Source organism: Protopterus annectens, chromosome 5.part1 (genome assembly GCF_019279795.1).
Source record: "Protopterus annectens isolate FY-2018-M chromosome 5.part1, PAN1.0, whole genome shotgun sequence".
Classification (NCBI taxonomy): Eukaryota; Metazoa; Chordata; order Ceratodontiformes; family Protopteridae; genus Protopterus; species Protopterus annectens.
In genome coordinates, this window is record NC_056736.1 from 571,820,531 (window position 1) to 571,844,013 (window position 23,483).

The following is a 23,483-nucleotide window of genomic DNA, read 5'->3' on the forward strand; positions in this document are numbered from 1 at the left end:
TGTTCATGTATCATGACTCTGTTATGAATTAACTGTTTTCCCTTGTATCCCTTTTCCTGACTTCTGTGTCTTGTATCTATGGACTGTTATTAGGATATGTTGATAGCTGTAAACTACTTTATTGAATACTACACTGGATAGTCCAAACTATCTAAATGCAAGATAGGGGGGAGGTTTGAACCTATCTGAATCTATACATAGGCTTCCTTCTTCCCCAAAAGAATTGTGAGCTCTCCAAGTCCAAATTGATTATTGTATCTTATCATAGGGATGTTTATTAAGGGTTGGCATTTCTGACACCAAGTTAACCAGGTTGATTTTGAAGTATTTGGTGTTGTAATTCACTTGTTGATAATCTTTCTGTTGGCTTTCAAGTGTTGTTGTGATCAGTGGTTCCATGGTGTAATGGTTAGCACTCTGGACTCTGAATCCAGCAATCTGAGTTAATATCTCAGGGGAACCTGTTGTATACTCAATTTGGGGGTCGGTTTGGCATAATGGTTAAGGTTTTTACCTCACAGAGACAGTGTTTAATTCTAATCTCGGGCTATTGACTAAGCTTAAAATGACCCTTCAAAGTAGTTGGCCTACTATTCACCTATGAACTATGAAGTTTATTTAATGGAAGCATAATAGTTTCTCTGAATTCACTTCCTGGCCAGAGATATGATCAGAAGACTTCAGTACTCTGTTAATATTGCATTACTGATGTATAGTGCCAGAAGAGTGAGCTGCAAATGCTAAGTATGTAATTAATATAGCCATGTCATACTCTCTCAGCTAATTTTTGAGTGGGGGGATTGGGTAGAGGATGCCCCTATCTAATCCTTCTGGAACTTTCTGACTTTAGATTTGCTCTAGAACAGAATTCTTCTAGTGTCTGTTGTGCCTGCTTTGCTTTTTTGTACATTTGTTGCTTGTGTTTTTCGTACCCAGTTGCAGTTGGAAGGGACCAGTTCTGTTACTCGATTAACAAATAATAAGTATATAAACCAATGACTGGAAATTAACCATTATTTTTATTAATGATAATTTTCTCACTTGTTGAAACGTGGAAAAGTCTGTATCTGGAAAGTTCATGCTAGCAAGGTGTTCTCCACATATGCTTGTATAAGCATTTCTCCCCGGGCCTCCGCTGAAAACAGGCTCTGTGGAACCTAGTCGGACTTTCCCGGTCAACAAATGATAAATAAATCACTCTTTTTCAGAAGGTATGCATTCTCAGACTATGCAGATGGTGTGCTCATGTTGTATACTACTAAAGTTTTCCTTTTATTGCTTAACAGTTAGAAGAAGAGAGTTTCTGACCATAGAGAGAATTAAATGTTTTCAGCCCAAGCATGGTGTGTGTGTGTGTGTGTGTGTGTGTGTGTGTGTGTGTGTGTGTGTGTGTGTGTGTGTGTGTGTGTGTGTGTGTGTGTGTCCATGTATGTATGTATATATATATATATATATGGGGATTGATACATCAGAGTTGTTTTTCTTGCCTTGATACAGAAAACAGTTAAAAGAAAAAAGAAAAAAACATAACAACGTAATCATACATTATTCATCTTCTTCCACTTATTACTGTTGTTAAGAAACAATAGTGCCTGTAATTTTTTATGCCTAGTATATTTTATTATTGTACAGATGGAAGAGCATTAGTGAAGTATACTCACTGAATGTGAGTTCAAGCATCAGTGTAAATAAAGAAGAGCAAAGTATTAGAAGGAGACTTGGTGTTGTAATAGCTAAATTAAAGTAAAGGGTGCTTAGAGACAGTGATGGGGTGCCAGTGACATGTTTTAACATTTACTTATTTACCTTGGGGATTGGGGAAGTGAACTGTTCCATTCCTATATCATCCCCCCAGAGAGGTGTGAATTTACTTGTAGCCCTATCCCTGAGGAGGAGATTTACATGCTTCCCTGATACAAATTTACTCAGAGACTAAACTAAATGTAGTGATTTTATGTTATCTTTACTGTGATTGTGTGGATTGACAGTGGAAAGGTATGACAACCACCAAAACAGTGCAATTACTACTGCTGGAAGTGGTCATCCTTCATACAAACAATAAACTAGTTTCTCAAAAGAACCACTGAAGGCTCACACTGCTGTAGTGGCACTAAATTCTTTACTATTTTTTGGCCCCTGCTCCTACATCCCAGAACCACCAATCCCCTTTTTTTGGTCCTTTAGTTCTTTCCAACCCTAGTATTCGAGGAGAGTGAGAAAGGGAGCTTAAAGGCCAGAGTATCACAAACATCATCCAAAAGGGGTTAGGAAATTTCTCTTATGGCCGTAAGATTAATGATGAACAGGAAGTGTGGTTCAGAGCTCTCTGCTCTGGCTCCAATGCTCATTAAAGCTTCCGCAGTTCCTTGATTTCAGCTAAGGTGCATGAGCATTTTGGTAACGCTGACTTCTAGCAGATGGGTGTGACTTAATTGCACACATTCCATTTAAAAATACTGGCATGAGTTATATCTAGCTGCTACAAGGCAGTTACACCAGGAATGGCTATAACCAAATTCAGAGTTGCTTTCTTCTCATGAGAGGTATCATGGAAGTGGGCTTTCTCCAAAAAGTTAGTGTTATTTGTTTGGCTTTTCAGAAAGGACTTTTTTACAGAAGTTTGGTATTGACTATTCCAGAAGTGGTCATGTAGAGTAGCTAATATATGTGTGTACACGTATACATATATATATATATATATATATATATATATATATATATATATATATATATATATACATATACATATACATATACATACACATACATATACATATACACATGTATAAACAGATAGATAGTTTACTATGAAAATCCAGAACGTCATAAAGAAATGTAGTGAAAATACTGAGCCTAAGTGCTGACAGCCTGCATATTAAATAGCTAAAAAGGTCAAAAACTGGATACCGGCGGTATCGAATTCTGCATTTTCAATTCCTTTGATATTTTTTTACCTGCTGCCACGTACTTGCCTGATTTCCAGCAGTAAGAACATTCACAATTCAGTACTGCATATCAGTGTAATTCACATTTTGTGAAGGGGGCAAACCCCTATGCACCCCTCGTGTTGGGGGCTGTGCCCCCCCCTCCTCCTGCAGATTATGTATTCCAACTCCAAGATCACACTACAGTGAGAAAGAGGGTAAATTTCCCGATCCGCACTGTACCGCAATCTCTGTTCGTAATGTCAGCCACATATGAGTGAATGCATGGTGGCACTCACTAAAGGACTGTCGTTGAATTGCAGTTCAGCAATACGGGAATCAACTGACACACATTCAGCATTCCCATGTTTGCCTAACCTCAATTCTACATTTTGATGGTAAACCTACACACACACACACACACACACACACACACACACACACACACACACACACACACACACTCTCCCATGCCCTCTGAACTTTTGAATTCTACTCCAGTATCTCACAGCTTTAGAGAAGAGAAATGCTCTCCAGAAACCATGGATCACGGTCTCAACTGTATTTGTTATTACTGTTATATTGTACTATATTTTTATTTTCTGTAATTATGTAAAATAGAAAATTGTATGTGAATACTGTGTACTCTAATTGTTTATACCAGCAGTCCCCAACCACCAGGCCACCAGGCATGGAGTGAAACGAAAAAGTGAATATGTGTACATATGTGTATGAGTGTGTGTTTGTGTGACTGTCTGTGTGTGTGAGTGCATGTATGAAAACAAAATGTATGTGTGTGTGAAAGAAGAGACTGTGTGTATAAGAAAGAGTGAGCAGTGAAATCTATCGAACCATTTATTTTACACTTGCTAAGCAGCACTTTTGCTGTTTAGCGAGTATAAATATAAAAGCCGTGTGTGTGTGTGTGTGTGTGTGTGTGTGTGTGTGTGTGTGTGTGTGTGTGTGTGTGTGTGTGTGTGTGAGAGAGAGAGAGAGAGAGAGAGAGAGACAGAGAAATAGGGTTGCCACCTTTCGTTGTGGCTAAAACCGGAGTAAAGCCACACCCCTTGCATCATCAGTATTTTTATTTTATTTTATTTAACATTTGTTGACCGGGAATGTCCAACTATGTTCCACAGAGCCTGTTTTCAGCAGAGGCCCGGGGAGAAATGCTCCAGATGCATGTCTTTGGAATCAGTAACCCCGCCCACCCACCCCTATCCCATCCATAATCCACCCATTTTACGACATCATGATGACATCACATTGGTGGGGAATGCCCTCTTTTTCCATTCCCGCTTTCGGCTGATTTACTATACTTTTCTATAAAAAGCATAGTAAATCAGCAGATTTACGAACTCCAGTAGTCTGTTTCCTTTTTTGAAACAGAATACCGAAGTTTGTACAGTGTTTTCCAGACTACCGTAGAATCAGTTTGATTTCCGGATAGTCCGGAAAAAAGGCGGAGGGGTGGCAACCCTACAGAGAAAGAATGAAGAGTGAGAGTGACCCGTAGCAGCAGCAGCAGCAGCAATGAAGTTTGCATACCTCTCGACCATACCACTCAACCTCTCATACAGTAAATCTGGACAGAGCCACATGTAATAGGGACAGATTTTAAATATTGCTTTTATAAACATAGAAAGTCAATAAAGTTGCCATTAGGTTTATGTACCTCTTGACCATACCACTCAACCTCTTGCACAATAAATCTGGACAGAGCCAAATAATAAGCGTACTTCTCAAACATAGTAGATCAGTGTTATGTTGTTAAGCAGAATGTAGACTTTTTTTTGTGTGGGGGCAGATAATTGCTAATTGTCTTTTTATTGTATTGTAAACCACAAAAACAGTTGCTAAAAATGAACCACTATATCCCAGTAATTCCACTTCTCCAGGGTTCTTTAGTTGAATCCGTTTATTCAGCAAATCCAAGTCTGAATAAGCAGAAGCAAACTTGATACAAAATCCAATAAAAACAGCAACAAATTGATACAGTTCAAATGTAGCTAAATAGCAACTTTTTGTAACACGAAAACAGCAACACTGTAACCTCGTAGCACCTTGGTCAAATAGCCTTTACAGCCTTTTTTATTGTACTTTGGAGCTTTTCTCCCCAAGTCTTGGCTGAAAAATGGACTTCTAGTCCAGTCGGGCCTTCCCGGTAAACAAATGCCAAATGAATAAATAAACAAATATTATGCACTTTATTATGCATTTGTGATGGCCAGTCCATGGAAAATTGTCTTGCATGAAACCAGTCCTTGGTGCAAAAAAGGTTGGAGACAGTTGGTTTATACCATTATACTTATTGTGTTGTTAATGTTTATACTATGCATTTTGGAGCTTTTCTCCTCAAGTTTCTTCTGAAAAGGGGCACCTGCCCAGTCTGACTAACCCAGTCAACAAATGTCAAACAAATAAATAATAAATATAAATAGTCATCATGCAGTATTTGCAACTGTTTGTTAATCCCTACAGGTAAATGTGAGTACAAGCAGTTGTATCTGTTCATTTAGACTCTGACAAAATGGTCATTAATAAAAATGAAGTAAACCCAAGTTCTGAGGTCACCAGATCTCATGGAAAAGGATGCAGCACCTTCACATTCTATGAGTTGAACTTTCAGAACTATCCTTTGACAAGTCTGACTTTACCTGTCCATATTATTCCCAGAGTACTGCACTGTTGGACTAACTGTCCATATTATTCCCAGAGTACTTCACTGCTGGACTAACTGTCCATATTATCCCCAGAGTACTGCACTGTTGTTGGCATTAAGCCCAGCTCTGGTGTTTATCCACTGCACATTTATGAAGCTGTGTGATTCTTCATTATGTGCTGTATCAATATTTGCTCTCACTGCCTGACAAATAATTTTTTCAGTACATTCCCTGATCTCTTCTTCAGAAGAGTGCAGGAATTCACTGAAGGCTTCAAAAAAGTGGAGCTCCTCCACTACAACCCACCCCACCACCTAGTTCTTTGTTGTTACAATATCTAAACATTTTTAGAGGGCTTCCTTCTGAGAGAGAGAGAGCACTGAATCTTCCCCCTTTACCAGTTTGCCTCCTGATAACCAGTCCTTCAGGGAAAGCTCTAAGAATTATATTATTTGCCCTGAACCACTCCTTTTATTCTTATCTATTACCCAAAAGTGTCTGAATTCCTACCTCATAGAGACAGATGTTGAAGGTATATGTCATTCCTTCTTTGCAGTCATTCTTTAATAATACCATCCTTCATCTCCCAGGCCTATGCTTATACTTATCAAGGCTATCAGAATTTGTCAGAGATTTGGGATGCATGGCTAGGCTTAAAAAAGGCTTTTGTGGTCGTTAGCCTAGTAAACACCTATTAACCTTCATATGTGGGAACATTTAATCTGTGTTCCAGTTACCCAATTAAAACCATATCATCTTTATATGTGTCTATGTGCTGTCGATTCCCTGGGGAAAATACCTTTATGTGACTTAATTTGCCATGTGTTGCGCTTATCACAAATTCCAGAGGCTTCAGCATCTAATTTTCTGGATGTTAAGAAGTTTAAAGTCATGTAGAGTTCTGGAAAGCAGATTTGCTCTTCTGTCACCTTGGCCTGTATTCTTTGAAGTAGAAATATGGTAGCTGTAGCAGGAAAAACTCAAGCCAGGAACAATGTCAGAGAGCCACAACAAAATGAACTGTCTCAGAGCCACACACAAAGTTTATTGAATAAATAAATGTGTAACCTTCCAAGGAAGGCTTCTGCAGTAGTGCTTCTTCTGGCTTTTTTAAAACCTTTCCTAGGTGGAACCATTAGTACTGTTCTTTGGTGCAAAAGGAGTTAGGGAGCATAAACATGGCTGACAGCTGAGAGTCCTGCAGATGAGCATTGTGAGTATAAAGCAACATATGGCTGCAAACAGCCTGGCAAAGTCAAGCATTGTACTGTGTTTGTCAGTTAAGGCAGAGAGGCTGTTTTTGGAGTGTAAAAAAACTGACAACTTCCCAAAGGATGACAGCCATTGTTCTTTACTCTTTCCTCCCTGTCTTTTTGTTTGTGTCTTCTGGTGCCAGATATAGGGAGGAACAAAGGACATGTCTGGATTGTCATGCAAGCAAGGAGACAGGGAGCCAAAAAGAAAACTAATATGGCATGCTTGGCTCTGAGCTGGGCTGGGATTTACTCATGCCTGGTATCATTGGCCATTGGAGTGAAGCCTGAGTCATCAAACCTTAAGCCAGGTATGATTCAATCCCTGTGTAACCCACACCTATATATGGTGTTCTACATCCAATCTGCCTTTCCTGCATTGTCTGACATGCAGCTTTCTAATTCATGCCAATTCTCTTTGGGTTTCATAGTACAATGATGAAAATACCTGATGCACTTGAGTTTTTCTGTAAATTATTTTTATAATATTAATCTAATGCAACTGACACAAGAATTAACAAGGCTTTTTTGTCAAAGTAATACAGCATTTTTGCAGTGGCAAGCAGCTGATGTTAAAACTACAGGATATAGGCTTTCTTCATCAAGTAATCTCTGCACTGCCAAACATGTGAGTGAAGCTGTTCAGCTTTCTTCTTTAACTCTGCACAGCTGAATATGTGAGTAAAACTGTTCAGGTTTCTTCTTATGGCAGTTTGTCTGGTAACTGAGTAACTCCACACTGCCGAATGTGTGAATGAAGCTGTTTAGGTTTCTGGTTATGGTAGTTAGTCTGATAGGTGAACAAACCATGAATTTTACTAAATTTCTAAGCAGGTTCAGTTTTATTTGAAAGTTTAGTCCTTTATATTGTGAGGAAATGTATTTTGTCTGAATGGCTTCATTCTAAATAGTATTTATGTTATACGTAAAAGTGTTCAGCATTACTACAGTATTCACTCTGAAAACTTAAAATTCTCAAATGCTGTAGGATTCCTGACCATGTAGTAGGAACCCTAGCTTAAAATCAGCTGTTCTCGGTGACACAAAATAAAGAATTAAGGAGTCACATCCTACATTTTTCTTCTGCATTTTTTTCCAAATTTGTTGAGTGTGTTTACCTGTTTTATATCAGTATACATGTACAGTGCCATGCATTCGAACAGAAACAGCTTGAACATGTTTTTACTTCTGATTTGTGTTCCAACAGGTAGCTTAAATTTTGGAAATGTAGCTGTCATCACAATCTGAAGAGTTTTTGTGGCCTGCTGTTGTTGTGTCTTTCGGCTTTTGCCAGTCAGGGGTCGCCACAGCAGAACTCAGGTCCGCTAATGATTGGCAGTAGATTTTTACGTGCCGAGTTGCCGGCCCTGACGCACAACCTTCAACAAAGGAATGCCCATTCACGCATGTCTCCACACAGAAGACGCTCTAGCTGAGAATCAAACAGGACAACATCTTACTGTGAGGCGACAACGCTACCGCAGTACCACCACTGCAGTTATCTCTTGTTATTAAATAAACTGATAAGTGAAGATCAGTATATGAAAGGATCAAACTAGTAAAGTGTTATTTTTCACTTACAGTATATAATAGACTGGTATCCTCAAACCACAATATAGCAAGGAAGAGAAAGTGGTGGCCCTTTGTTTAGCTTTAGTAATGTGGTTACTAGTCTTTTTCCATTTTGCTCTAGAGAAGCATTTTCAGCCAGTGAGCTTTTTAGGGATTTACATGGTATAATATGAAGGATTGGGATCAATTCTCTGGTCATAACAATCTTATTGTGCCTCCAAGACATAGATGCCAAGAAATTCAGATCAGGAGTGAAGCAACAATAAGGAGAAAAAAAAATTGCAATGCTTTCTGTAGTAGTTGCTGTATGAATGACTGACTCCTAAACATACAACAATGAATTCCCAATTACAAATGACTGCCAGCACTACTCTGTGAAACACCAACCTCTGTAACACCTAAACCATGTTTTTGTAGGGAATGACCAGCTGTAGGGAAACTGTCCATAATCAAAAGAAAACAGTTAGGGCACTAATGAAAGGATGAAATCCTTATTTAAATCTGGCAGCCACCTTTATTAGTCCGATGTTAATTCCACAAGCATAAAACTCAAAACAATCACAGTAAAACATAAATGCTTAACGTATCACCTTGTTTTTATTCTTATTACAACTGTCCATAATATTAAATGTACATATTAATGTAATATTGTGTTTATAGTTATGGGCACATTACATGACCACTGTGTCCAAAGGCAACACTGTAGTCCTTACGGTTCTAGTCACTGCCTCCTATATTTCATTCCCTTTTCATCCAGAAGTGCCCTTTGCTCCTCCCCAAATTTGACGTGAAAGAGTGGGACGAGAGAGCCAAGAAGAGTGACTGTTAGCCTTTGGGAAGTTAAGAGTTTCTCTTATACTCCAAATCCAGCTGTCCCCCTATTAACTGACAAGCAGGGTACAACGTCAGACTGTGCCAGGCTGTTGTCAGGCATGTGTTGCTTTATACTCACAATACTCAGCTGTAGTGCCCTCAGTTATTATCCAAGTTCATGCTCCCTAAGCACAGTACTGACGCTTCCACCAAGGCAAGGTTGTAAAAAAGCCAGAAGAAGTACTATTGTGTGACGTAAACATCCTCTGTAGTACTCTTACTTACGTGTACTATCTTCATAATCACACTATGGAGGTAAGCAAAATTCACTGAAAGGGCAAACACAATAAAAGGTCAGAGTGAGATCTGGTAACTTAACTCACATAATAGCAAACACTCTGACAACCATAAAATCAAGGAAGTAGGATCAGGGAGTTAAGTCTTGACAAAACTGATGTTGACCAGTTGTAGGTAATGACCAGCTGTAGGGAAACTGTCCATAAGGCTAGATGTATGTATCAGTGTAATATCGTGTTTATAGTTAGGGGCACATTACATCTGACTACAGCCTCACTCACTTAGACTTTGGCTTCTCCATCATCAAGTAGTTCACTAGTTACCACAAAAATGGAAAGTTTTGGTAAAACTAAAAGCACATTCTCTTCCAAATAGAGTATTATGGCTGGAATCCCACAGGGATCTCTCCTTGCTCCTATCATATTGAGTATTTTCATCAATTCCTTTCACACTGACCTTGACATGATCATTCTTTCTACATTTTAGTACCTATCTCGGTGGTAATCTGCCTAGTCAAATCTCAATATACAAAACTTCTCCACAGTAAGACTGTGAACCTCACATCTCCTTACACAGTGAACCTCTTGCTCTTGTTTCAACTACCTCCCCAATAACTTAAATGATCTACCTCCCCACATTACGTCTCCCCCCACTGTACATTGTATCTACAACTTTTCATTCTGTTATCAACACCCTCTTTGCATTTTATGTATATCTTTTATTTCTACAGTATTATTTTAGTAACGTCTATAATGTTGTTTATATTTTGTTTAAATTCTGAAGCTTACTTACCTCAGCCTTTGTTTAAATTGTTCCCCTGCCTTTCCAGTTAGGGTTACCACCTGTCCCACTTTGCGAGGGACAGTCCCTCTTTGGGCAGTTGTGTCCTGCAAAAAATGTGAGAAAAGTGGCGAATGTCCTGAGAGTTTAGGACAAAATTATTTTCTATATTTTATGTCATAGTTGCATAAAACAGTTATTCTGTATCTGAAACACCTAAATGTTATAAGAAACAGGATAAGGAACTAAAATGCTACAAGAATAGACTTTCATTCAGGCAAAAAACTGAAGTTCTGTCCTTTGTACTGGCCGTAGGTATGTTTTGCCCTGCAAAATCTGATGTTTGTAGCACAAATGTCCCACTTTGGGCATTTGGAAAGGTGGCAACCCTATTCCCAGTATTTTAAGCATTTCTTTCATATGCTGTGGTCTATATTTGAATATTGTTTTTCTGCATATGACCTTATAACTTTTATTGTGTTTATATATGCTTTGCTTCTTCACTGTTGTGCTTGTAGATGGTCGCTGAAAAATTTTCACTGTATATAAGTCCACTACCCTGATTAAAAAAGAGAGGATGCATTCATTTTGCCCTGGAATTTCACCAGGAGTTGTAGTACTACTTTCATCAGATTTGCGATAATCAAAGTGGATCAACTTCATTTTCTTTGCCCATGGCAAAGAGGGCTGTGCAGTTTATAAACAGTTTTTTTTTTCCGAACGAATTGCCGTTTGTGTGTGTTTTTTTTCATCAGTAAACTACCATAGCCTTGACTAACCCACTAACATGGTTTTCACAGTGTTGGGGCTGCCTGGTATATTTTTTCATCACTGTCTTACCCTTGCTTGGTTATAAAATCCCAGTTCATCAAACAGGTTCTGCTGTGCAAGTATTAGAACCTACTCAGTGGTTATGCAGACTAAGAGAAGGTTATATTAAAGGGGATGTTTGGGGTAAAGCCTGTTTCCTTACATAAAATGCACTGATAACTTTGAACCCATTTGATGGAGTGGGTTTGTGGACTTGTGACAGCATGGTTTAAAGGAATGGAGTTACATTAAACATCCCAGATCCATTTCCAACTGGTGTCTTTCTGGAGTGTGACTAAGGCAGACATCTGTGCCTTCTTTAGCAAGCACTTTAGACTGGACTTCCACTTGAGAAGTGGAACATTTTTGGAGAGAAGGCTGTGTTTCAGGGCATTCTCCTCAGAAGTCTCCTTTCTTCCTTTCAGGCTGCTTCCACCTGTTTGAATTTTGAGGACTCTGCTTGGTATTATACCTATTTTTTATAGCTACTGCAGTGGGTCCTTCTAGTATGATGTAACAGATATGTGTGTGCTTATATATCAGCAGATCTTCAAAAAGGTCTTCTGCAGTGGATAGATTATTTCTTCTTGCTAGTAATCCATGCTTTCCAAATTCCCAATTGATATTTTCATGCAGCAGGACTCCGTATAAACAAACTTCAGGTGTGTAAATTGTACAGTTTTGACAGTTGTTTTTTTTTTCTTGCAAGTGTAGTGCTTGTTTGAACAAGGATACAAACTGGGTATAATAAACAGGAGACCAAACTGGGTATAATAAACAGCAGACTGGTGTACTCCTTATTCCTGGAGCATGTATGCTGTGCACAGCCCACAGAGGATACGTGTGACTCAGACATGGAAACCTGAGAATTTTAAAAAGAAACACATGAGATGACATATAGTGAATACCCAGGTGTGAACACTTACAGCAGAGGTTCCCTTGTAAGATTAATTGGTATGTTTAATACTCACATATGTGCTGTTTTCTATGGTTCCGACTCATAATTTTCATCATCACACTCTTACTTAATCCATATATCAAATGCCCTAGATGCCTTTGCTGTCTTTCTTATTGTGGACTTAATTAATGAAAAGGTATCAAATCCTACTCCAGTGGCACACTGACAGGATATCTGACTGTGCTGCAGGTAAACCCAGAAGGTAACAAGTGTCATTCCACTGGCACACTGGCAGGGCATCTGACTGTACTGCAGGTAAACCCAGAAGGTAACAAGAGACATTCCACAGGCACACTGACAGGGCATCTGACTGTTCTGCAGGTAAACCCAGAAGGTAACAAGTGTCATTCCACTGGCACACTGACAGGGCATCTGACTGTACTGCAGGTAACCCCAGATGGTAACAAGTCTCATTCCACTGGCACACTGACAACGTATCTGACTGTGCTGCAGGTAAACCCAGACAGTAACAAGTGTCATTCCACTGGCACACTGACAGGGCATTTGACTGTACTGCAGGTAACCCCAGATAGTAACAAGTACCATTCCACTGGCACACTGACAGGGTATCTGACTGTACTGCAGGTAACCAGCAAAGGTAACAAGTGTCATTCAACTGGCACACTTACAGGGCATATGACTGTATTGCAGGTAACCCCAGATTGTAGCAAGTGTCATTCCACTGCACACCTGACAGGGCATTTGACTGTACTGCAGGTAACCCCAGAAGGTAACAAATGCCACTGCACTGGCACACTGACAGGGCATCTGACTGTACTAGAGGTAACCCCAGAAGGCAACAAATGCTACTCCACTGGCACACTAACAAGATTTCTGACTGTACTGCAGGTAACCCCAGAAGGTAACAAGAGTCATTCCACTGGCACAGTGACAAGGCATCTGACTATACTGCAGGTAACTCCAGAATGTAACAAGTGTCATTCCACTGGCACAGTGACAGGGCATCTGACTGTACTGTAGGTAACCCTAGAAGGTAACAAATGCCACTCCACTGACACATTGACAGGGTATCTGACTGTACTGCAGGTAACCCCAGAAGGTAACAAGAGTCATTCCACTGGCACAGTGACAGGACATCTGACTGTGCTGCAGGTAACCACACAGGGTAATGAGTCATTCCACTGGCACAGTAACAGGGTACCTGATTGTGCTGCAGGTAACCACAGAAGGTCACAAGTGTTATTCCACTGGCACACTGACAGGGTATCTGACTGTACTGCAGACAACCCCAGACTGAGTATCAGCTGAAGTGCTGTGTGGCTGGCTTAGTAAGGGGGATAACTGTATGGCTAATACTAGTTTTTCTTCCTTTGTTAGAGGGTTGGACCTTTTGCTATGGCTGGGGGCACCCTTAATGGAGACTGGAGGCTGCACAGGTCACACTCTGGAGGCTGTGTTCATTCTGCTAAAAGCGTTAACAGTAAGGGAATATGACATATTGCATGTGGTCTCTCTTGTTACACTCACACACACAGACAACACCATGGTGTGACACTCATGAGGTGCTATTGTGTGTTCTACCCTTGCTTATGACTCTCACCTTCCCAAGTTTCATTCCCATGACATAGTAATGCAAGAAATCCTCTGCCAAGGCTACTATATGATATCTGTTCCAGTGGTTCTGAGAGAGTCAGTTAGGGGAGGGACTAAGGGTCAGCAGTGGAAGCGAATTTCAATAATAAGAGAAAACAGATTCCAGTATTTGTCTGAAACCTTGTTATTCTTTAATTTTCTGGTACCTTCTTTAATGTATTGCTACATCTCAGCTTCCTAAGCTATTTTAATTATGATTGTCTTTCTCTTCCTTCAACATCTTACCTGATATTAGGGTATAGGAATCATTGATCATCTCATGGACCTGCGGATCAGCAACCTACTGTCAGACATTATATGTAACCTGGTTGTCGTGTAGTGTTACATGGTTGCTGTGTGAAGGCAGATTGAGCTTTTTTTTCCCTCCTTTGTTTTCCTTGCTTGTTTGCTTATTTCTTGCTGTTCATTAGTATAGAACACCCGTCTTCTCTCAGCTTGTAGCCATAGTGACTTTGTCAGTGCTACCTGTCCTTGCCTTTTTGATCATGAAATAGTAACACTGCTGTTGCTTCTTTTCTAAAAAGGAAAGAACATTTAATGTGTGCAGTTCTTTCTGCTTTAGCAAATCATTTAGCTTCCTATGCCTGATCGTAAATCCAAACTGTATCTGAGAGTATCAGAAGGCATTTAAAATCTCAACACTGTATGTTTTTACATTGCACATGCCTTTGGATCTGATGACAGTCTCGTTTGATATCAAAGAGTCCACTATATAATTCTTTAATAGTATAGCTGCCAAAAGGTATTAAACATGCATACTTGTGAGAGTGTTAGGTATTGTGAAGTCCATGCTTCTTTCAGTTTGTCAATACTTGCTTTATCCAGGTGAGGGGCCTTTGGGAATTGAAGCCAATCCTGGAAAACAGTGGTTGTAAGACAGTATCAGTCCTAGATGAGATGCCAGTGCCATGCAGGATACATGCACACTTCAACATATGTCATGCACTCATAGAGGCAGGGCTTCCCTAATGGGAGATGGAAAGTAGACTATATTTTACTTCATTGCTTACACATTCCTAAATGTGAAATTCTCTGATAACTGCTGGCGTGGCTTCTCTGTGTATACTAGTAGAGATTTGGTTGTGGAGTCAGTGACATCCCTCCTCAGGGCCAGTGATCAAGGAGCTTCAATCCTCAGCACTGACACTGGTGGGGAACATTCACTGAGAAAAAAATAGACACACACACACACACACACACACACACACACACACACACACACACACACACACACACACACACACACACAGACACTCTTTTCTGATGCAGCTCTCTGCACTAAGTACAATTTCCCTTAAGTGCACAAAGGGAATGTACACTCCATTCCTATGGCTGGGGTTTCTTTCCAGGCCCCAAATAAAACTCCCCACTGACCACTACAGAGCTAAGTCCTCCACCGCCACCTATGTGAAATCAATGCTCTCAGTGTCCCTCTTCAAAGTAGCTGTCACACACAATCTCTTTGAGATTTGATTTTCACACACATACCTCGGAAAGGCTGGCACACCTTACCTGCTCTGATACCCTCCACCCAGACTATAAGGTAGATTCATTGCCACCAGAACACCAAAAGCCAGCTACTTTAAGGCTGTTACAAAGGTACCCAATTACACTTAGTAAAATTAGTATTTATGCAAATGGTAGTGTTAACCAAGCAGTAACACTATCAGGAACGTGGAGCCACAATGCCATTAAATAAATGCAAGTACTCTCAAAGGTTAAATATTTTCTAAAAGACCACCCACAATGAAGAGTTTAGATATATTTAATAATGAAGGAAGAAAACATGAAAATACTGAATATCTATTTACAATAAACACCAGAGTTTCAGTCACAGGAAATATAAATAACAACACAGATGGAAAGATTCAGACAGATACAGAAAAAAGTACATTTAGCTAATCTCACTATATTTTCCTAACTGACTAAAGAATTACTGTTTCCTAGTTACTTATAAAAGCAAGGCAAGATGAAGTTGGATAAGTGGGCGGCCACGGTGGTACAGCGGTTAGCGTTGCTGCCTCACAGCAAGAGGTTCTCTGGTTTGATTCTCAGCTGAGGTGCCTTCTGTGCAGAGTCTGCATGTCCTCCCTGTGGTTGCGTGGATTTCCTCCAGGTGCTCCGGTTTCCTCCCACATCCCAAAGACATGCAGTAGGTGGATTGGACACTCCAAATTGGCCCTAGGTATGAGTGTGTGCATGTATGTGCCTTCTGTGGAAGGTTGGGTGCCGGGCTGGCAACTCGACACTGTAAAACTCCACTGCCAATCATGAGTGGACAGATGATCTGCTGTGGTGACCCCTAACTAGGAAAAGCCGAAAGAAGAAGAAGAAAAAGAAGATGACGATGGATAAGTGGCTTTGTCAGGTCCCAAAAACAGAGTGCACACCTCGTATCTCTCACTAATATTCAAATACAATTCCAGTGTTGGCTACAGAATGGCATCATATCTGGTCACCTGACTCTGTGGTTCCCAAACTACCCCCTCACTAGAAACTGAGCTTGAATCTGGCACTGATATGTCACAATACACACATGGAACTTTAGCTACAGTTTATTACAGCATCTGGAAACTGTAAAACAATTGTAACACTTCCCCCCTTCCTGCAGAAACTAACAAGATATTCTCTGGCACCCCAGGGAAGCACAGACATTTCATCTCTGGCTGCATTCAGACCTTTGAGATAAAATGTTTATGGCCTAAACCAAGTAATTTATTTTCAGGGTATTTTTCTTAAGGTTAGCTGGGCTGAGCTTATCCCTTTCCCTTACAGTATCCTCTGTTAAAATATATACACTTCATCAGTTACAACAATAAAGTCTGACATACATGTATATTTATTTTCTGTCCACCAGGACCCACTGTTGATACATATTTAGCACAATCAACTTTACAAATACATTTTTAACACAAGCATTTGTACAAATCAGTTTGATATTTAAATGACATATAATTCTTTACATAATTCCAGTTAGGTATGCTGACATTTGTTATTTCCTCTGGTACAGCTGGCACTACCTCACGTCATCATAGAGTCAATCAATACAAGTTTGTGGTGAGGGGGCTTGGTCCATGGCAAAAATGTTTTTTGTTTTTGTTTTTAAGTTGTAGTTGAAGTTTACACCTGTTTGTTTTGTCCATCTGAATTTTGACTATGTTAGACTCAACAAGATGTTTTGGAACCTACCTACCAGTAATTGAAATCATGCTGTATAAACATAACTGTATAGAGTAGTTCAGGCTGTAACCTTCCTTTCCTCTTGTTTTACTGGTTGCTGGCATAGGAATGCCTTGGTGCTCAGTGACATACTGTATCCTAGTAATCAGTTGCGGTTCTAAATGGTGACCGCCTTGCATGTACTTAGCTTATTATGTAATTTGTATAAGACACAGAGCTTTGAGCTGCTGATATTCTGTACTGCTTTAGCCAACTGTTTAAAAATATAATTGTATGTTTGACATTCCAGGGATGAAAGATTACTGTGAAAAGTACAGTGAAAGTGTCAGGAGGGTCGCATCAAGCTTTGGTCCTGTGCCAGAATTTTCCGGAGAAGCTGCTGATAAAATTAATGAGGTTAGTTCAAAAATATATTGCATGTGCATACTTCATTTAATGCATATATTGTTGGTTTTCACATTAATCTTGCCAATTCCTCATTGATAATTTTAACACTACCAGTTTTCCTCTGTCCAGAAAGATAGAAGAACCAAACAGAATCAGTGTCATACCTTTAATGGCTAACAATATTAAAACTGAAACTCTTATTTTTGTTTTTATATATTTATTCGTGTTACTGGACAAGCAGATTGATATAAAAGATAATTTTTCAGTCATGACTCTCACAGCACAGTGAAATGCAAAGCAGTACAGCATTATCACAATACATATTTAAATCTACATTGAAGAGGAAACTAAAATATTCAGAGCACCCTAGTTAGCTGTGTAAATCATGTTACTTCATATTAGGCAAGTTTCTTCAAACATTTTTTTCAGGATATGAGATGGTAAACAAAGTAGTCGTAATTTTCTATCAGTGTTTAGTCCAAAGGCTTGCAGTGTGATTGGAAAAAGTCTTGATGCTGAGGGTTACTTTTTATGATGTTATAAAGAATGATGATATTCAGGAATAAGTGTAAAAGATCATGTTTGGGTGTGAGAGGCAGGGAGCGTGCAGTGGTTGGGCAGTGGCTCTAAGTTATGAATATCCAAGCCATCAGTCGTTATATCTGGCCATGGTGGATAATTATAACATTAATACAATGGTAGCCCCAAGAGAAATGGGACAATATGGCTGACCCAGTTTAGAAAATAGTCTGTAGTCTGTTACAGTTAGAGAAAGAGAAAATTGGTGAGAAAGAGGGGCATATTCAGTATTCAGTGACAGGGTAAGTAACACCTCCTCCTCGCCTAGTGCATATGTGCTTCAGGCCAGAGAAGGTGAGAAATAACATAACCAGCTGTTAATAGTGAGGGAATTCTATTCTGAATGTTATCAATATGTTAAGTGTAGGTTTGAGAGGAAACCAGCTGGAAACCCAGTTTTCTGAAGTAAGTAATAATTTATGTTGCATACAAGCAAAGGGAACCCTACTTTCCAGGCTTGTTGTGCTAGTCATATGGTGGATGAGTGACAGCAATCACCACCTTTGTCAAAAAGGTCACATCAGGATTCAGAAGGCAGTATCTACCTTTTACATATCCATACTGGCTGATGTCAAGGAGAAATGAGTTATGTGTATGTTTCTGGACTTGTTCCATAATGTGTAACCATTGTAAAGTCTGATAGTTGTTTAGTGTTAGTCTTGAAATAGTGAGATTGAATGGGGACTATATATCACAAGTCCAAGGTCGCTGTCTGAATATTTCCCTTTCCCTGTAGTATCTGAAGTATGGCAGTGTTGGATTTGATGTATATTTATGAAAACAGACATGTGGAAGGTACATTCCCTCATATTTCGGGTGCAGAGGGCTTGCCCTTGTACAAAAAAACAACTTTAAAGAACACTAATTGTTGGCACTAATGCTGCTGTATTTTTTCATAATTCTAGAACTCACAATTTCAGTTCTTGAAGTTAACATTAGGAGCCTCCATAATTTTTTTGTCCATGACCTTGCAGAGAAAGCATGTCAGGCTGATTAACCTATAAATGTCAGGGTTTGTTGTGGCTCTTTCCTTTGTGTATGGCAACCATCACTGCTCAACACCAGGTAACATTCCAGTATGCATTCTGTCAATTTAAGTGCATTGAAAAGCATTGTTAGAGGTTTCAAAAGACTGTCACTGATTCTGTGGAAGACATGTACACTCTAGAATGTGGTCTAGGACCACATAATTTGTCATTTTAATTTGATTGACTGCTGTTGTAGCTGTGTCTTCTGTAAAGCAGTTTATGACATACCCTGTCTGGCTATTTGGACATGCAATTGCAGCTATTCCTTTACAAGAATACAGAGCTTACAACTGATTTGGAGATCATTGTGTTATTAACTGTTGGAACAGTACTGTTTCTGATGTAGGTAAAGAATGTTTTTTCTGCTGCTCTCAGCCTTTGATGCTAGCTGGAGAAGGAAGTCATTTCTGATGATTTACTGGTTATCGGTATTATTTTTTTTTAATATGGATATTTATTCTGCACTTCCGGATTTTTTGAAGGCCAGATAGTACCTCTTCTTTCTATTAAATATTTTATTAACTATATAGTTCTTCATTTAGGTCTTACACCTTTATATATTCCTGTAGGTTTATAGTATTTGGGGATACATTTTTAATGCAGTAATTAATAACGACATAGACGTTATTTGTAGTATCTTTTGTGAATTTATAAAGGGGGTTAATGATAGCTTATCAATCCATGTTTAGCAAGGATCTTGGTTATGGTGGTCTAATTTCCACCTGTGCAATTTAAGAAAGTAGATTTAATTTTGGTTTTATTGACATATTATCTTAAAATGAAAAATAACAGTGCTGTGGTCAGAGATTACTCAGGGAAGGGTGAAGTTAACATGGAAGCATGAAGACCCATGATTTTTCAGCACTATGTCAAGGTTTTTGCTATGTCTCCTCAGTTTCCTAACTGCCTCCTCTGGATAGTAATTGTGTTGTGCTTGTATATTTAAGACGTTTTTGTGACTGTTGACATTTTGGTATCCTCCAAATAAAGGGAAAGTCTCTTAAATTGCCCACTTTTTTAAAGCTCTTAGTTTTTAGTAGAGCTGGCTTCACCATTAGTTTTTGTCAAATCCATGGCATCCAGAACTGGTGTTTACTTAAAGATAGGAGAGAAAAATAATTAATTCAATGCATGCACTCTCCATTGGACAAGAGAGGTAAAGTACATCAAACGCAAAACAAAGTTTTCAGTCATTTGCCTTCCTTCAGACAAGTATGCAGTGATTCACATTTTTGAGACAACAAGTTATTAACTACTAATCATCAGTCATTACTTGGTAGTACTAGTAAAGGTAGAGTCTTGCTTAACAAGTAGGATTTTGATTATCTTTATGAGGATTTTAGAAAGTCCCACTGTGACAATTTAATGTTCTTCCCCGAGTGAAGTAGAAAAGTTCAATCAGAATAATCCAGAATGGCACAAAGAAAAAATGGGGTAATTAGAAACATATAAAATGGGTACAGACTTCCCAGAAGACATATGTCACCTTACTTGAAAGTTACCTTGCCCTTCTTGATTTGGTTGCCTGCTTTGTCATACATAATAGTTTGCAGGAGACTTGTTTGTCAATCAGTTGTTCCTCAGTCATTGCCCTGTCAGTTGATTAAATGAATTAAAATTTGCTCTTCAGTTCCCAAATTTAGCCCTGCCATCCGAAGAGTGGCTGGCCCAGAAATTGCCTCATCAATGTATATGTCTGGGATTACATCTAACTGGAAATTTGGTGTTAAAATCTGTTTCCAAGCTCCTTCTAAAAGCGTTTCTCTGTGTGTGAAGTTAGTCATGGGTCATTAGTGTAATGAGGTTAGTGACCCATATTTCAATCCTTTGTTTTCAAGCTACCTTTTCTATATAATTCTTTTTATTTCCACTAACTTTCACATGATATATATATATATGTATATACATACATGGCTCAAATGAATTTTGTTGACTCTATAGTTGGTCAGCGTGTGTTTAGCCAACAAAATTTGGATGACTAAACAAAGGGTCAGCAGGTATAGCGGGTGTACAAGTTCACATAATTGGGCTAGAGAAATATACCCTTTCCCGACACTGTGCAGTCTTGAAATTAGTGTATATAATTAGCAGGGGTACCAGGGTTGCGAGTGGGGTGAGAGGCTTGCCCTCCCGCAAAAACCATTGTTAAATGTCTTTCTTAATGTAGATTTTGCATGTGCCTAGATTGTTGCATGGAGCATGCGTCCTAGCAGGTTGACTTTGTGAACGTCAATGTTTATGTGTTTTGATAGTATTCAGTACATATATATATATATATATATGTATATATATATATATATATATATATACACACACATGCGTGCACACACAAACATGGCTATAATATCTATCCTATTAAGATGCACTTTGTGTTTCATAATACATGCATTTTAGTATTACTAGGGCCAGAATTATTAATAAAATATCATGCTCAAAGTTTCCTCTACAAATCAATATTTTGAGTTTCAACTCAAAATTATTTTTGTAACCCACTTTACATTTTCATGACCCTGTATGTGTAAGCTGGGTTAATCAAATTTCTCTATCCCCTTAATGGCATGTTCCCCAGTTATCCTATCACCTCGTTTATTGAACCTAGCATATGTCATCTTCTTACCCAGCGTAGGTTGGCTCGTTATCCAGTCATTACAACTGGGCTGTTTGTTATATTACCTGTATATCTGCAGTACTCACTAAACGTCACTACTAAAAGCCTTGTTTCAGCAAGCAGGCAAGCTTATAACATTGCTGTCAGACAATGTCTGCTGTAGTTCCCATCCTAACTCTCTCTGAACCAGTCTTTTCTTGCAGCCTAATCTTAATCGTTTTAGTTCCTATTTAAAAACAAAAAAAAAAACAAAAAAATGAAAAAAGTAAAAAAAAGAAAAGTCTTTCCAGGAGTCTTGGATCAATCCTCCTTTACTCTTCTGGGTGATGTTAGTCACGCTGTCCACTTGCAGTTGAACCCCCCCCCCCCCACACACACACACACAAAAGAAATGGCCCATTTCACCTGCCTCTTCATTAGTTACATTTCCAATTTCAGTAGTAGTGTTGATTTTGCCTCGGCTTCAACCATATAATTGTCTCTATTACCCATTATCAGCAGTAGTCTAGGAGATCAAGCACAGTGATAAATACTCTTCTCAATGTTTTATCATCATAATTGTTGTCTAGTCTGTAAAGCACAGTAAACATGACTCCATTTCAGTTCAGATACCATACTGCCTCACATCTCACCAACCTAGCAGGACAAATTTAAGCCAATTAGCTAGGGACCTCAAAACATTGCAGTTTTCACACAAACCAACTAATATATCACAGTTTATAGTAGATCACCTTCCAAATATCATTTAAAGAAAGAGTCTTGTTCAATACTAAGCCCCTTATTAGCATCTAGAGTCTATGTGATGTCCTTCCATATCACTGTTGCAGTGTTCATCACCTCTGGGACCTCCTGCCTAGAATAGTCCAATGTCTGACCAGTATACCAAGGCCCTTATTATGTAGGGAGCATCATCCATCAGGTGTGTGCTTCCCATGCAAACATAGGGCATTAATGTGACTTATGTACGTTTCCAACTCAGAACTTCATTGCCACCAGTCCAAATGCCATTATCTTATATGGGTCTGAACACCATTCACTTTGCTGATTGTATCAAGTCTATGTCTTTCAGATAAGTACCCCGTTGGGGTTCCTTTTTCTTTTTGTATTTTGTTCAGTGGGTTACATGTCTCCAAAGACAGTGTGGGAGGCAGATTCCCCATAAAGACCACCACGATAGGTGCCTGTTTTGCTTATGTGAATCACACATGTACTCTCTATGTTCAATATGTCAGGCTTTTGTACCCAAGACCTTACATAGCCATCTTTCTTCACTTTCCATTTACCTTGAGAAGCAACATCTCAAGCTTTTGGCCCAAGGTACCATGGCAGAATCTGCTCTCCCTGAGGTCCAGCTGCCTCTCAAAAAGAAGGCCAAGAAATCTAAGCCTGAGTCTGCTGCTCTCCAGCCTTCACCAGGAGTCTCTCTTCAAGTGAGTGAGAACTTAGAGCATAGTCCAGCATTGCCATCAGTTTTTTCCACCATGACCTTCTCGGTAGCTGGCACAGAACTTGCTTCTCACATGTTCTCTTAGGCCTTGCAAACATCCCCTGCAGATGTTGAGGGGGAACCATGGCTGATTATTTCCAAGGGGCCTAAAGGGATTCCTCAGATCCTTGTTAGGGAAGAGGTGCGAGGTACCTTAATCAAATCCAGACAGTGGTCCGAACCTCTGCATTTCATCAGAGCAGACATCCCAGTGAAGAAAAGGCAGAAGATTAAGTATGTGGTGTCTGTCCCCACAGGTCTGCAAAGGTAATGGCAGGACTTCACTCAAGGCTTGTTCGGTAACTTCATGGTATTGAAGCCTCTACAGGGGTTTCAGTTCCTGCACCTCCTTGATCCTTTACCCCTAAGAGGGCTAGGGACCTGGAGTCTTTGGATCAGGATTCTGACTATGATGCTGACTCCTTAGCCTATTCCTCTGAATTGTCTTCACCTTTAGACTACTGGTCTGATTAGGAGGAATCTGTCCATAGGTTCATAGGTTCATAGGTTCATACTAGGCTATCTGCCCGA

General features: G+C 39.4%; 1 protein-coding gene across 1 annotated transcript in view; it reads left to right on the forward strand.

The window, feature by feature from the left end:
* CRYL1 (crystallin lambda 1) overlaps window positions 1-23,483 on the forward strand; it is a 1,333,661-nt gene that overhangs the window by 1,270,741 nt on the left and 39,437 nt on the right. Inside the window, exon 7 of the mRNA XM_044073192.1 lies at window positions 17,154-17,260. Coding sequence (XP_043929127.1) covers window positions 17,154-17,260 — 107 coding nt within the window. The remainder of the gene's footprint in view (window positions 1-17,153; window positions 17,261-23,483) is intronic.